Source organism: Sus scrofa, chromosome 4 (assembly GCF_054392235.1).
Source record: "Sus scrofa isolate SSC_HxYL_T2T_F1_AM1 chromosome 4, Sscrofa_HxYL_maternal_Yorkshire_Landrace_v2.0, whole genome shotgun sequence".
In the NCBI taxonomy this organism is placed as follows: Eukaryota; Metazoa; Chordata; class Mammalia; order Artiodactyla; family Suidae; genus Sus; species Sus scrofa.
The window spans coordinates 127,652,180-127,666,715 of NC_139386.1; the positions used below are offsets into that span (position 1 = coordinate 127,652,180).

Consider the following 14,536-nt stretch of genomic DNA (forward strand, 5'->3'; position numbering starts at 1 on the left):
CAATCAGTTTTGAAGCCAAAAATCAAAGGGACACCTTGATTCCCAATATTTAATCCATCAACAAGTCTTACTGACTCTATCCATCAACTGTATCTCAAATCTTCCTTCTTCTACCTCTCACTGTCACCTTCCTAGTCTAAGGTCCTTGTCCGGACTTCTATCCTACTCCTATGAGATCCCTTGTGCCTAAATCTAGCACATAGCTGGTGCTCATTAAGCATGTTAAATAAATTAACAAGTACAGTTCTACTCACTAGTGCAAAATAATCTTAATTTTTAAAATATTCATGAATAAGAGATCGTTGTCACAGAAACTTTCAAAAACAGATTTTAAAAGATAATAAAAATCACATCCCAAGAAGACTTTACGATTGGTTATGGCTCAATATTATTATTCAGCTAATCAATCAATACATTTTTATGCTTTTCGCAGCACTACAATTTACCTCGGCACACCTGTTATCTGCATCGGCAGGGCAACTTACTGCCCCAAGGGAGATTTGAGTTGTTGCTTCCTTCCGCTAGGCCCAGCCTTTTCTGCTTAATCCAGCACAGCTTCTTGACCTCTTGATTATCGAAGCTCCATGCCCCTGTCATAGCCCAGGACTCAGCTCACCTGGCAGACATGTACTTTGTTCAGGAGTTTGCAACTTTCTTCCTGTCTCTGCCTGCCACCCAGCTCCTCCCTGCAGGGCTCGACTTCCTTGTCAGGAACACTGAAGAGTGTGACCCTAGCCTTAACTCAAAATAACACAACCAGCAACTCCAAACAAGGTCTGCTGCTCCACCCTCTGATTCTCCAAATGACTGGCAGCCCCTAAATGCTCCATCACCCTCATTCATTCCAGCCCCACGCCAAGTATGGGCAAACTGATTTTTCATACACGTGTGGGTTATGATAGTAGGGAGGGGATAAGTATTGGAGGGGGGGGGTGTCTTCTGGGGCCTGGACATTATTAATACACCCAAGAGCTCCCTTGCCTGTGACTGTTTACAACACCGTCTCACATTATCTTCGCAGCCAGCCAAACACTTTTATGCTGATCCTACAATCATCTCAGGGCTCCACCCTCCTCTAACTTCCTCCTTTCCAAGACAAGGCCCATTGGTTCAGTACCCATCCTCCAGCAAAGAGCCAGATACCACAGGTGCGTCGTGTGTCATCTCCACCCTACCCCAGCCAGCTTTGTGGTCTCCTTCCTTGTACGTGTGTGTGAGCAAGTGATAGCGATGTGGCCAGAAGGAGTAAAAGTCTGCTGTGAGAGGTTCTGGAAAGGTTTCCTCACCCTTAAAAAAAAAACAACAAAAAAAACCCCCAATGACAAGATACCCTCTTGAACTCTGGAGACTACTCTGCCTAGATGTAATTTCTAACACCACGAATGTCTTCCTTTAACTAGGAGGGGAGAGAGTCCCAGGTGTATGTCATTGCTAGGAATGGCAGAGGGGCTGATGAAAGAAAACTACATCCTTTGTAAGGATGCTTTTCATACTGTGGCAGAGGCCCTACCTCTGGACTTCCAACTATGAGTTTGTTTGATTCCATCAAACTTTGAGAGGCATTGGCTTCTAAGCCCACAATTAATAGCTAAGTAATTGTAGGCAAATCATTGAAATTTTAAAGAATTCTTTATAAAGAGGGGAGTAGTATTCACCTTGGGGCCTTATTATTAGGATGGATGGTTAGGAAGATTTGATGGAAGACTGAATATAAGAAGTGCTGTGAGGACCCTTAGTCAGAAAATGACCCTACAAAGTCCCTGACAGTTTCCCAACATTGCCTACTGGTAGAAATTAACACATTGGTTAGAGGAGCTGATCCCAGGTCTCTCACCTGGACATTCTGATTCAGTGGCTCCATTGAAGACAACACAACACAAAACACCCCACATTCTAGGCTCTAAACTGAGATAACCAAGCAATTGAATTGATCAAAGGAATACACAATGTAACACTCTCATGCAGCAGGAGTTAGGATTTCTAGTTTCTAAACCTAGATCTGCCACTATTTCACTTGGGCAAGCTGTTTCACCATTCTGGACTGGTTGACTCATCTGTGTACTTGTCCTCTCTAACTTGCAGGTCTAGAGGGGACTAAAAGCAAATTACACTTGGGATGAAGGGGCTTCTCTAATCTCAGTAGTCTTATATTTCTGCAATGTGGACTGAGTAAACATAAAAACGAGCAGAACTGGGATTGGGGGAAGCATTTCCTTTGTGATAAAGTCAACTGGATAAATATGAGATGACACCTTCTCTATCTCACTTCTTTGAGCCACTGGGCTTCCCTTCCCCTTCGGATCCTGTCATAATTTGAGGTGATCACTCTCAGCTAGCCTGTTCTGATCTGCGAAAACACCTAGAAAAGTTAAAAACATGAGTGTTGGGAAAACATCCAGTTTGGATGAGGACCCTAATTTCGGTTTTTTGTACCAAGGCACCTTTTACTGGCAAACATTTTCAGTAACGTCTGCAAGTGCAATGGAAACATTTCCCTTGGCATTCAAAATAGATATGTATGCCACTGATCCCAGGTGAAATTATATATATATATATTTAAAATACATATATGCCATTGACCTCTGGTGAAATTCACAAAGTTGGCGGAGCTGGAACACCTGCTAACTTGGGAACTCAGGGCCTTTAGGGCGCACAGGTGACCTCCTCACTGGCGGAAATCCAGTTTCTCCAGCGCTTTAACTCCAGCACCCGCGCGCGGAGCAGGTGCGCCGAGTGCCGCAGGACCGCGGGCGGAACCTTCCCGTGCGGGCTTCCGCATCTGGCCCTAAACTCCTCCCACCGCAAGCAAGCCCCGCCCACCAGGACGCGCACGCTCCGAGTTTGAGTCTCCGCAGCGCCCGTAGATCGAACTTTGACCGCTCCTGAGCGGCCGGCGCCTGCGGGTAGCACGCATGCGTCTTTTGTTTGAATGGGTGGCGCCCTTATCCTCGCCGCGGCGGGGGCAGCCCTGGCCGTGCTGCTGGCAGTGCGGCTGTGGGTAGTCCTGCGTCCCCGCGCCGCTGTGCCTCGGCGGTCTCTCAGCCTCTTGGTGGTCGCTGGGTCTGGTGAGTATCCGCGCGGCGACTGGAGGGCTCGAGTTTGGCACTACAAACCCCAGAATGCCCCGCGGCGCTCTTCGCCGGGCCCCTAGCACTTTGTGCAGCATTGCATGCTGAGATTTGTAGTTTTTCTGCGTGCACGGGGCGGGTCTGCCCAGCCTGGGCAAAATGCTGGTCTGCCAACGCGGCCCAGGCCGCGTCTTTAATGACAAATGAGTAATTTACACTTGCCTGTAATTAAGCTTCTCTGTAGCGTATATTTTTCTAACAAACTATTAGTGAACACAGGGGACGCAAAAGCTTGCTGATGCTAACATGCAATTTCCTTGAATAAAAATTGCTGTTTTGCATTATTAATCCAGGCATTTAGGATTTAGTTGAGGAGTCACAAATACTACATGATAGAAGAGACAAAGCAAATGGCCACATTTATAAATGTACATATACACAATCCGCGAGGATTAAAAACAATTAACTGCTAACAGGAGAACAACACTCACGTAGGCTCTTGTGTCAGAGAATGAACAACAAACCTGTGGAATCGGGTAATAGAATCCAAAAGGAGTGCGCTCCCTCTGTAGGGGCTTACACCTTTAATGGACAGCTCTGACCGAGCCGTTCCTGCTCATACGGAGTACATTTCGAAATGCCAGGCGATTGCATCCAGATAGAATAATTTTGAGGAGCAAATGTTCTAAACCTATGTTCAAGTATAATGAATGCCTTCATTCACTTAATAAGCCATGGGAGAGGCCAGGCACTAAGCTAAGCCCTGGACGTAATAAAACCGACCAACGCTACTTGCCACTGCCTGTTGAATTGGCCCAAGCAGTGTGAAAAGTACACAGTGAATGCAGTTGATAGTTTAGAAAAGCTAACAGAAAACAAACCAGATGGATACTTGCCACAATGAGATAAGTGCTTTAACCTGGGAAGAGCAAACGGCCATGGATGTTCAGGCTGGACCCCACTTTATCTGAACGCAAGTGGGAAGCTTCCAGGAAGAAGTGATGCCTAAACAGAGACTTGAAAGATGACTAAGAATATGCCAGACAGGGAAGAGCTGAGGCTTTGAGGGCTGGGAGGGTGTGGAAGGAACGGCCAGAGGTAGGACAGCACTCTTTAACTGAGTTTGATGGGGGGCCGTAAGCCCAGTGCAGGTCCTGAAATGTGTTTTAAACCTGCTCTGTGAAGCTATTGGCACTACTCTGCTGATTCCTACCATGCAGGGGGTAGGACCACATGCCCCTCAATTGACATCATGTTGGTTGAATCACATTTCTGCTGCTTAACTAATTTGGTGATCTTGGGCAAATTAGTTAACCTCGTTGAGCCTCGTTCTGGTTCCACCTGGAAAAATGTGGGCTGGGACAAGGTGAGGAGAGACTAGGTATGGTAGTATTTAAAGTGGCTGGAGTTCCCATTGTTTCTCAGTGGGTTAGGAATCTGACATGGTCTCTGTGAGGATATGGGTTCGATCCCTGGCCTCACTCAGTGGGTTAAGGATCTGGTGTTACCACAGGATGCTGCCAGGTCACAGATGTGGCTCAGATCTGGTGTTGCTGTGGTGTAGACCAGCAGCTGTAGCTCTGATTTGACCCCTAGCCCAGGAACTTCCGTATGCCACAAGTGCAGCTGTAAAAAGGGAAAAAAAGTAAAAATAAAGCGGGTTTTTTTTTGGTTTGGTTTTTCTTTTTTGGCTGTACCCTTAGCATATAGAAGTTCCCAGGCCAGGGATTGATTCCCAGCCACAGCTGCAAGCTATGCCACAGCTGTGGTAATGTCAGGTCCTTAACCCACTGTGCCAACCAGGGGGGAAGCAGATTGCTTGGTATATGGTTAAAGCGTTTAATAAATGGTGACCACTGATAGTCCTGGTAGCAAAGGAATCTTTTAAAGTATTTTTAAGTGGAAAGTGACCCAGTTCCATCTGAGCTTTCACAAAGATCATTCAGCCTGCATTTTGCCAAGAGAATGTCTTGACAGAGACTGAGGTAGCGAGACAAGTGGGAGCCTTTTGACTAATTCACATGACAGATGATGACAGCCTGACTGGGGATGATGAATGTCGGGATGGAGAGAAATATATGCATTTAAATGAGATTTAGGATATAAAAATCACTGGCCTTGTGGATTGAAAGGGAAGGGTGAGGGAAAGGCAGGCTCAAAAATGATGTCCAGGTTTCAGGCTTGAAAAAAATGGATGGATGGATGTTAGAGCCATTTGCTTGCACATTATTAGGTTTGATGGACTGGGAATGAAAACTAAGATTGAGAATTTGCCTGGTGAGTGGTGCCCTCTGCCATTCAAACCATTCAGAATACGGAGAGATCAGGGACCTCAAAGAGTCGTCCAAGTCAGAGAGAGTCTTGGAGTCAGAGGAATAGTTTAATAGTTCATGCCCAACGCTTGGGAGGACGAAGAAGGCATTTTCAGTGTTTACCTTGAATACCGAAAAGCATTTAATCTTTTTTTTTTTTTTTTTTTTTTTTTTTTTTGTCTTTTTTAGGGCTGCACTGTGGCATATGGAAGTTCCCAGGCAAGGGGTCCAATCAGAGCTACCGCTGCCGGCCTACACCACAGCCACAGCAACACCAGAGGCGAGCCACATCTGTGACTTACACCACAGCTCATGGCATCACCGGATCCTTAACACACTGAGCGAGGCCAGGGATCAAACCCACATTCTCATGGATACTAGTCGAGTTGGTTACCACTGAAGTCATGATGGGAACGCCCCCCAAAAACATTAAATCGTACCAGAAAGTATTACTAACCAATTGCTTATATCCAAAGAACATCAGTCAAAATTACTGCTTTTCTTTGAAACATTGTATGGTCTCCTTAGGCATTTTTAGAGCTAATACCAAACTCTCATCCATCCATTCATTCAATAATGAGATCGCTTACTAATTTCTAGGCACTGGAGGTACAGAAGCAACAAAATGAACCCAAATCCCTGCTATCATGATGTTGCTCTTCTGGGGGGGCAAGGGAAGGGGGAGACAAAAACAAAACTGGATAGACTGCATTGGAAGTTATATGGTGATAAATACTATGAAGGAGAGCAGAAGAGATGCATCTGGGACAGAACTGTCAGCGAAAACCTCCCTGGGGAGGTGACAGATAACCCAACAGCAAGGAGGCCAGAGTGGCTGATGCAGACGGAGCAAGTGGGGAAGAGGCAGATGAGGTCCGAGAGGCAGTAGCAGGGGCTCAGCTGACAGCATGCTTCTCCATGTGCGGAGGGCACAGCCGTTGGAGGGTTTTGAGCAGAGGCAAAGAATTCGATCCACTCTTTTTCATAGACTCGCTCTAGAGGCCGTATTGAGAACAGACTGAAGTGAACAGTGCATCCGCAGGTGCCGCAAGGGGAACAGACTGGGACGCCGGAGTCATGACCCACGTGAGAGCCATGTGGGCAGGAACAGGGCGCTGGCAGAGGAGGCCACAGAAGTGATTGGATTCCGGGTACATTTTAAGATAGAACTGAGATTTCATTCACAAAGCATCTTCATACAAGAGCAGCATGGAAGACAAAGCCCATCATTGTAATACTTTATTCAGTAAACCAGGTTAAATGTTCAAAGAATGCGTTCAGCGAGGGTTTCCTTTCAAGGAAAAAAAAAAAAACTTAGAACAGATAAAATGAAGCTTTAATTTCAGTGGCAGATGTTGTGTATATTAGGTTATATCCTTCACTGTTCCAGCTGTGAAAACAAGTACCTACTTTGCAAAGCACCACACTTTTTCAGAGTTAAAAACTAAAATGCTTAGGCATAAGTCAGATGTGTAAATTACTTGCCCTAAATAAGAAGGTGGGTGACAAGTTATAAAGTATGATTCTAATTCCTGTTGCATTTATTCTGTGCCTATTTTATGTGTATATCTCATTCCTTCTGGAATCTGGAGAGTAACCTTTCCTTTTTTTTTCTTTCTTTCTTTTTTTGGGGGGGGTCTTTTTCGGGACATACCCACAGCATATGGAGGTTGCCATGCTAGGGGTCTAATTGGAGGGAGCTGTAGCCGCTGGCCTATACCGCAGCCACAGCCACGCCAGATCCAAGCTGCGTCTGCGACCTACACCACAGCTCACTCACGGCAACACTGGATCCTTAACCCACTGAACGAGGTCAGGGATCAAACCCGCAACCTCGTGGTTCCTAGTCGTATTCATTTCTGCTGCACCATGACGGGAACTCCCTCCTTTTTCTACTATGAGAAAATAAATGCATTTGAAGAAAACACATGCTTAATTTGATTATCTGATTTGTTCACTGCATGACTGTTGAAAGTTTTTGCAGCCGTGTGGGAGGCAGGAGGTGGGGTGCTTCACCGTGTGAGCAGAGGCACGGACCCGAGGATGTCAAAGACATCAACCTGGCCGAGCGATTGTGCGGTTAAATGGGTAGCATAGGGCTCTTTCTCAGGGAGTTCCACGGCTTTGCTTAATCGATGCACAGTTGACGTGATGGGTCAGTGTTCCTTGGGGTTTTTTTTAATCCCTGAAGGAAACCGCCGTGGACACAGTTGACTTCTAAATTCATGGTTTTCAAAGTAAAATATTCAAGTTCTGGAGATGGTATGATTTCAGAAGTGGAACATACGTTTGTTGGGTAAGGCCGGTAAATACTTGCTGACCTGAGAGAGCTGAGACCTCTGTTGGCTGAGGATCTGAGCCGTGGGGTGGATGCTTAGGCCTCCCTGATGCTGCTTCACGGCGCAGCAGCCCTCAGCAGCCGTCTTCCAGCCTACTTTCCTGCTCTTTCTTCCCTCATCTTTCTTCCCAGGATCCCCACCATCTCCTGAACACACATTGCAGGTCTTGCCTTCTCATGTCCTAATAACCCCGACCCCAGCAGCCTCCTGACTCCTGACTGTCCATTAGCTTCACCTTTCAAGTCGTTCCAGCCTTTCCCAGGGATCTCTCTGCTGAGGGCATTGACTTTTCACAACCGTCTGCTTGGCCAAACCCCTCATTTTAATTTTTCTTGTGGTCATGCCTTGCTCTTTATTTGTGTGTGTCCTGCCCCTTTCCCATCAGGCTTGTTTTGTTTTGTTTTGTTTTGCTATTTTAGGGCCACACCCGTGGCATATGGAGGTTCCCAGGCTAGGGGTCTAATCAGAGCTGTAGCCGCCGGCCTACACCACAGCCTCAGCCACGTCAGATCCAAGCCGTGTCTGTGACCACAGCTCAAGGCAACGCTGGATCCTCAACCCACCGAGCAAGGCCAGGGATCAAATCCACAACCTTATGGTTCCTAGTCAGATTTGTTTCCACTGCACCATGACAGGAACTCCCCCATCAGGCTTCTGGATGACAAGATTTGTGTCTTATATGTCTCCATATGCAGCTAGTACAGTTGTACAACCTACTCGCACTGATTTTATTTTTATACATTATTATTTTTATTATCCTCTTCCCCCATATAAAAGTAGTATTTATATGGGGCATAGATTATTGTTGACAAATATTCTGTCTTTCGAGAAATACACAAAGCATAGCATTATTATAATGTAGTCAGACAGATACATGCCACAGCTCACAGCCACGCCAGATCCTTAACCCACTGAGTGAGGCCAGGGCTTGAACCTGTGTCCTCATGAATACTAGTCAGATTCATTTCCTCTGAGCCACGACGGGAACTCCTCCAGAAATATTTTATCATCCCACACTGAGACTCTGTATTCATTAAACAAATAATTTCCTGTTCTCCCACTTCCCAGTGCCTAGCAACCACCATTCTACTTCCTGTTTCTATGAAGGTGACTACTTCTTGAGTACCTCATGTAAGTGGCATCATACCGTATTTGTCCTTTTGTGACTGGCTTATTTCACTTCACGTGATGTCCTCAAGATTCATCCATGTTGTAGCATGCGTCAGAATTTCCTTCCTTTTTAAGGCTCAGTAATATTCATGATACAGGTATAGACTACATTTTATTGGGTTTCTTCATCTTAGGCCTCTCAATATTTTTTCCAGGTGGGCACACCACTGAGATCCTGAGGCTGCTCGAGACCTTATCTGATGCTTACTCTCCGAGACATTATGTCATTGCCGACACTGATGAAATGAGTGCCCATAAAATAAATTCTTTTGAACTCAATCGAGCTGATCGGAACCCCAGTACTACGGTAAGTGATTATGTCTAAGAAAGTTACAAGTTGTATATTGAAGCTAATTATCTCTCAAAACAATCTTGGGCGCTTCAGTGTCCTGCTCACACAATGCAGTCAGATGTTTATTGCCAATGAAATATGGTTCCTTTACCACCAAGAGATAAAAATTTCTTCAAAGTAAATCTTCAAATAAAAATAGTTGCTTGACTTCATCTCTTCTGCTTGTTTTTGCTTTCTAGGGCCGCACCTGTGGGCACATGGAAGTTCCCAGGCGAGGGATCGAATGGGAGCTGTAGCTGCCGGCCTACACCACAGCCACAGCAACTCAGTATCTGAGCTGCGTCTGTGACCTACACCACAGCTCACGGTAACGCTGGATCCTTAACCCACAGTGCAAGGCCAGGGATCGAACCTGCATCCTCATGGTTCCCAGTTGGGTTCGTTAACCACTGACCCACTAAGGGAGCTCCTGCTTCTGTTCTTTTGAACAGAGAAACTTGTTTTTCAGTAATTCCAACTGTGAAAATTGCTTTATTTATACTTACATACACAAAGCATCCTGTTCATATGCTTACTGGCTCCTCCCTCAAGTCCTTTATCAATGGATTGCATGGATTGTTAATGTGATTTATCTCTTACTGCTTCTCACCTTCAAATTGTACCTGTATCTGCCTTTAATATTATGTCTCCTCTCCTGCTGGCTCCCTTCACCTTAACATGTTAGTTAGAATTTGGGGTAAATGAAAAGAGTCTATCTACTTTATCAGGGAAAGAAACTAGGGCTGTTCCTTGTTAGGTTGTCTCCATCCATGCCCCTCTCCAGTAGCAGCCTGGCCACTGGGCTCCTAGTTTGGGAATGGACCGCTGACCCAGCTCTGGCCACTCAAAATGCTCCTCTGGGCTTTTTGGACTTGGGGACCTAGATCATGGAAGTAGTCTTTCTTTGGGGATAAACTCTGTGAACCGTAAAACTTGGACGCTGCTGGCTGAAAACAGGCTGCAGCTGGAAAGAGAAAAGAATGAAGCGACTCCACAGGGGGAACCAGATGGTGAGCCCTGCCGTCAGTGACTCCAGAGCCGCTTCCAGATGGGTCCCGTCTCAGGGGTGCTTGTCTTTCTTGCTTATCTTTCTTGGAAATCAGGATCCACTAATACAACTCATCCTTCTATGACCTTTTGAGTTCGTTAAAGCCTGTTTTACTTACGTTTTGGTCACTTGTAAACAGCCCTAACTAACATACTCCTAAAAGGTATTCTTGGAAAACCCCCATCAGACAAGATTGGAATCTGCCAGCTGTTATTCAACCATAGCAAAGGACATGGTGTGTTTTTTCTTTGTGGGAGATGAGACAAAATGCGTCATGTTTCTTTTAGAAATTAGGACTGTCTTAATTTCCTAGGGCCGCTGTAAAGTGCTACGCACTGGGTGCCTTAAAACAACAGGAATTTATTCTTTCTCAGTTCTGGAGGCTGCAAGTCCAAAATGAAAGTGTCAGCAGGGCCTTGTTCTCTCTGAAGGCTCTGCGACCGCTTCCTCCCGCTTCCTAGCTTCTGGAGGTGGCCAGCAGTGCCTAGCACTTGCTGGCTGCTGTCAGCATAACTCCAGCATCTCCCTCTGTGGTCCCAGGGCCATTCCTGTCTCTGTCTTCACTTGCCCTTCTTATAAGGATACCAGTCACTGGACTTAGGGCGCACTGTCTTCCAGTGTGACCTCATCTTAACTCTGTTATATCCGCTAAGACCTCATTTCCAAATAAGGTCACTTTCACAGGTTCCAGATGGACATGAGTTTTTGGAGGACACTTCATCCCTGTACAATAGTCCACACACTGGACTAGTTCAGGAAAAGTCTGTTTGACATGAAGCAAAACAGACTTTTTCCTTTTAGCAAGTGCGAAAGGAGAAAATAGTAGAGACTGTTGAGTGTGCCAGTAGTTGATTCTTCCAGGAATGTGTGAAACAGATCATAGTAAGTAGCTTTACTTTGCAAATGAGATAAATGAGGCTCGGAGACAATAATACCGAAGCCAAGGGCCTATGGGGGACTTACCTAAATACGTCTTTTCCAAACCCTGTGCTTTAGGCCACTCCTCCTCTTTTGTTTATTCCTTTACAATTCAAAAAAAAAAAAAATTCTTTTCTCACTGGGAAAAGAATGCCTTGGAAATTCTTACCCAAGGCATCAGAGACTAAAAATATCATTTAATCTCTTAAAGTGTGTTTTAGAAGTGGTGGAGGATTTGGAGAAAGTGATGGTGATTTTCCCACAAGAAGAATATAAAAAGTCTTATAATTTAGCAGTAGTATAGCCTACTTTAAAAATATAAAGGTTAAATAATGACAAAATTCGTACTGTTTTTCAACATAAGGAACAGATATCTTTGGTTTTACCAGATTATTAGTGTGTATGTTCTTCTTTCTGAAGTTGCATCCAGTTTGGAGGTTCCAGTTTTAATTTAGCAAACATGTTGAGTATTTCCCTCCAGATCCATCACTGTATGTACTGTTTATTTGCTGAATTATGTCATGATTTAGTAAAACATTCAGAAAATTGTTTTATGCTGTGGATCCAATGATGCCCAATAAGTTAGGTTTGATTTACTTTAATAAGAAAGCCAGATTTTGTGGACTTTGTAAGTGCCAGTATTTTTTCTCATTATCAGAGTGACACCACAGTGTAGGACTAAGCATCTCTGATTTCCTTCCTCTGTCAGTTAATTTCCTGCTGGGGCAATGCAGCCCCTGTTAAAGAAAAAACATTCTCTCGTTCCTGAAAGGGTCTGCTCATGCATGACACTGAAGCTGGCGAGAGGTTCTGCAGAGGTGAAAAAGAGAGCCATTGAGGGCGGTAGCGTGAACTTTGTCCTTTCTGCTGACCACTCCGACTCCTTCCCACCAAGCCGTGTAAAGGGAGGAATCCCCTTGCTTGTCTCTGCACTGCAGTGTAGGGAAGTTGTACCTGCAGCGCCCTGGCACCTGTCTTGTACCTTTCATGGAGCTCACCACACTGGACAGAGGAGGGGTCTGCCTGAAAAAATTCAATAGCCATCAGTACATGTGCTGCAGCCCCTGTCATCCAAGAATACTGTACCCTCTAGACCCACACTGTCCAGTACAGTAGCCTCCAGTGGTGGCCAAGCACCGTGTATTGAACAGTCCTTGCCCACTGCTCTGCGGCGCTTCCACAGTCAGGTCAAGTTTCTACGCAGGCGCAGGTCTGTATCGGAGCTTTCTACTGGAACTGGCTCATGTGTCTGTCCTTGAGATAACGTCAAGCCCTTTCATTCTTCAGAAGTATCTTAATTTTTTTTTTCTGCACGGGTTTTTGAATTAGCTTTTAAAAGTTCGCAAAGAAGGCTGTTGGAATTTCGGGCTGAACGGAGTCAGTACATCAGTTTCGGGAGGACTTGCATCTCTCCGATGATGCCGTCTCGTTACATCTCTCCCTCCAGCGCTTAGATCTCCTTTAATGTTTATCAGTAACGTTTCTAACTTTCTTCCTAAAAGTCTGACATAGCTTTTGGTGTGTTTATTTCCAGGTACCTTGTATTCTTTCACCATTGTTGGGGTATATCTTTTAATGGTATCTCCTGTGTTGCAATATGTAGAAATACAGTTGATTTTTGTAAAGTGATCACCTTGCTACAGTCTAATTCTAGTAACAGTTATGATTCTTTGTTATCCTTATATCTTTCAGTTCTTTTTGCTTATTTTGTTAGAACTTCCAGAACAAGACTGAGTAGGAGCTGTGTACTGATTGTCCTTGCATTGTCTGCCTTGAAAAATTTGCTGGGAGTTCTGTTTTAAATCGTATTTGCTTCTTGATTTTTACTACCTGTCTTTTCTGCATCTGAAATGATCTCAGGGTTTTTTCCAATTTTTTCTGATTATATGGACAATTACATGGTAATTATTCTTGAATTCCTGGAATAAACCGGTTTGTTCATAGTGTGTCATTTATTTTAAAAAATATTTTATGGCCCCACCCACAGCATATGGAAGTTCCCAGGCAAGGGATCGAACCCGAGGTACAGCTGTGACTTACGCTGCAGCTGTGGCAACGCCGGATCCTTTAACCCACTGTGCCAGGCCAGGGATCAAACCTGCACCTCCACGGCAACCCAAGTCACTGTAGTCAGATTCTTGACCCACTGCCTCATGTCGAGAACTCCGCAGTGGGTTATGTATTAATGCATTGCTGGATTTGAACTGAAACCATAGCATTTAGGATTTTTTTTTTTCGTTTATGTCCATGAAGGAGAGCGTCCTGTGTTGGTCCCTTCTCACACTGCTGTTTGGTTTGGGTATCAAGTATACACTAGCCTCATGATGCGAGTTGTAGAGTATACATGACTTTTTGCTCTCAGGAGGAATTTTTATACATATGGAATTATTAAGTTTTTGTCCTTAATAACTGCAGTGACAATGTTGGATCCTTAACTTGCTGCACCACAAGGGAAATTCATTCTGTTTTTAGTTTTTCGAGGAACTCCCATACTGTTTTCCATAGTGACCATACCAACAATGTACAAGGGCCCTTTCTCTATATCCTTTCTGATACTTGCTGTTTTCTTATCTTTTTGACAACAACCATTCTAACAAGTATGAGGTGATACCTCATTATGGTTTTGATTTGCATTTCCCTGATTATTAGTAATGTTGAGCATCTTCTCAAGTACCTCTTGGCCGTCTATGTGTTTTCTTTGGAAAATGGTCTATTCAGGTCCTCTGCCCACTTTTAAAAATAATTTATTTGGCCGTGCTCACAGCATGCAGAAATTCCTAGGCCAGGGGTTGAACCCGAGCCACAGCAGGGACAGTGCCAAATCCTTAACCTCCAGGCCACCAGGGAACTCCCATTTATTTAGTTTTTTTATTGAGATGTAGTTGATGTACAATATTGTAAAAGTCATGGTGATTCAGTTGTTAAAGGTTATAATCCATTTATAGTTATAAAATGTTGGCTGTATTCCCTGTGCTGTACAGCATGTCTTTGTAGCTTATTTATTTTACTCATCATAGTTTAACTCCCTCCCCTCCCCCCTCCCCTCTCCCCACTGGTAACCATGAGTTTGTCCTTTATATCTCTGAGTCTGTTTCTTATCATATTATATTTACTAGTTTGTTTTATTTTTTAGATCCCACATATTAGTGACCTCATACAGTATTCGTCTTTCTCTGTCTGACTCACTTCACTTAGCATAATACTCTCCAGTTCCATCCATGTAGTTGCACATGGCAAAATTTCATTCTTTTTCCGGTTGAGTGGTATTCCCTTTTACACACACACACACACACACACTTCCGGTTGAGTAGTATTCCCTTTTATACACCCCCCCCCCATATCTTCTGTAT

General features: G+C 44.6%; 2 protein-coding genes across 54 annotated transcripts in view; one reads left to right on the forward strand and one right to left on the reverse strand.

Moving 5' to 3' along the window:
* Nucleotides 1-2,761, reverse strand: part of TLCD4 (TLC domain containing 4) — a 110,940-nt gene extending 108,179 nt beyond the window's left edge. The window contains exons 1-3 of one of the 4 annotated variants that reach the window (XM_085020821.1): nucleotides 2,581-2,761; nucleotides 1,176-1,287; nucleotides 486-616 (exon numbers count right to left, since the gene is read on the reverse strand). Coding sequence is in view for 2 of the 4 variants with exons in the window: in XM_085020819.1 (XP_084876945.1) it covers nucleotides 486-597 (112 nt within the window). In the remaining 2 variants the exon portion in view is untranslated. Of the gene's footprint in view, nucleotides 1-485; nucleotides 1,009-1,175; nucleotides 1,288-2,580 lie in introns of those variants that run through there. The other 3 variants (XM_085020819.1, XM_085020813.1, XM_085020820.1) reach the window with 3 other exon arrangements.
* Nucleotides 2,762-2,843: 82 nt separating this feature from the next.
* The window catches only part of ALG14 (ALG14 UDP-N-acetylglucosaminyltransferase subunit), a 154,964-nt gene continuing 143,271 nt past the window's right edge, over nucleotides 2,844-14,536 (forward strand). For all 50 annotated transcript variants that reach the window (XR_014844716.1, XR_014844725.1, XR_014844724.1 and 47 more), the window contains exons 1-2: nucleotides 2,844-3,065; nucleotides 9,045-9,196. Coding sequence is in view for 10 of the 50 variants with exons in the window: in XM_085023981.1 (XP_084880107.1) it covers nucleotides 2,930-3,065; nucleotides 9,045-9,196 (288 nt within the window). In the remaining 40 variants the exon portion in view is untranslated. The remainder of the gene's footprint in view (nucleotides 3,066-9,044; nucleotides 9,197-14,536) is intronic.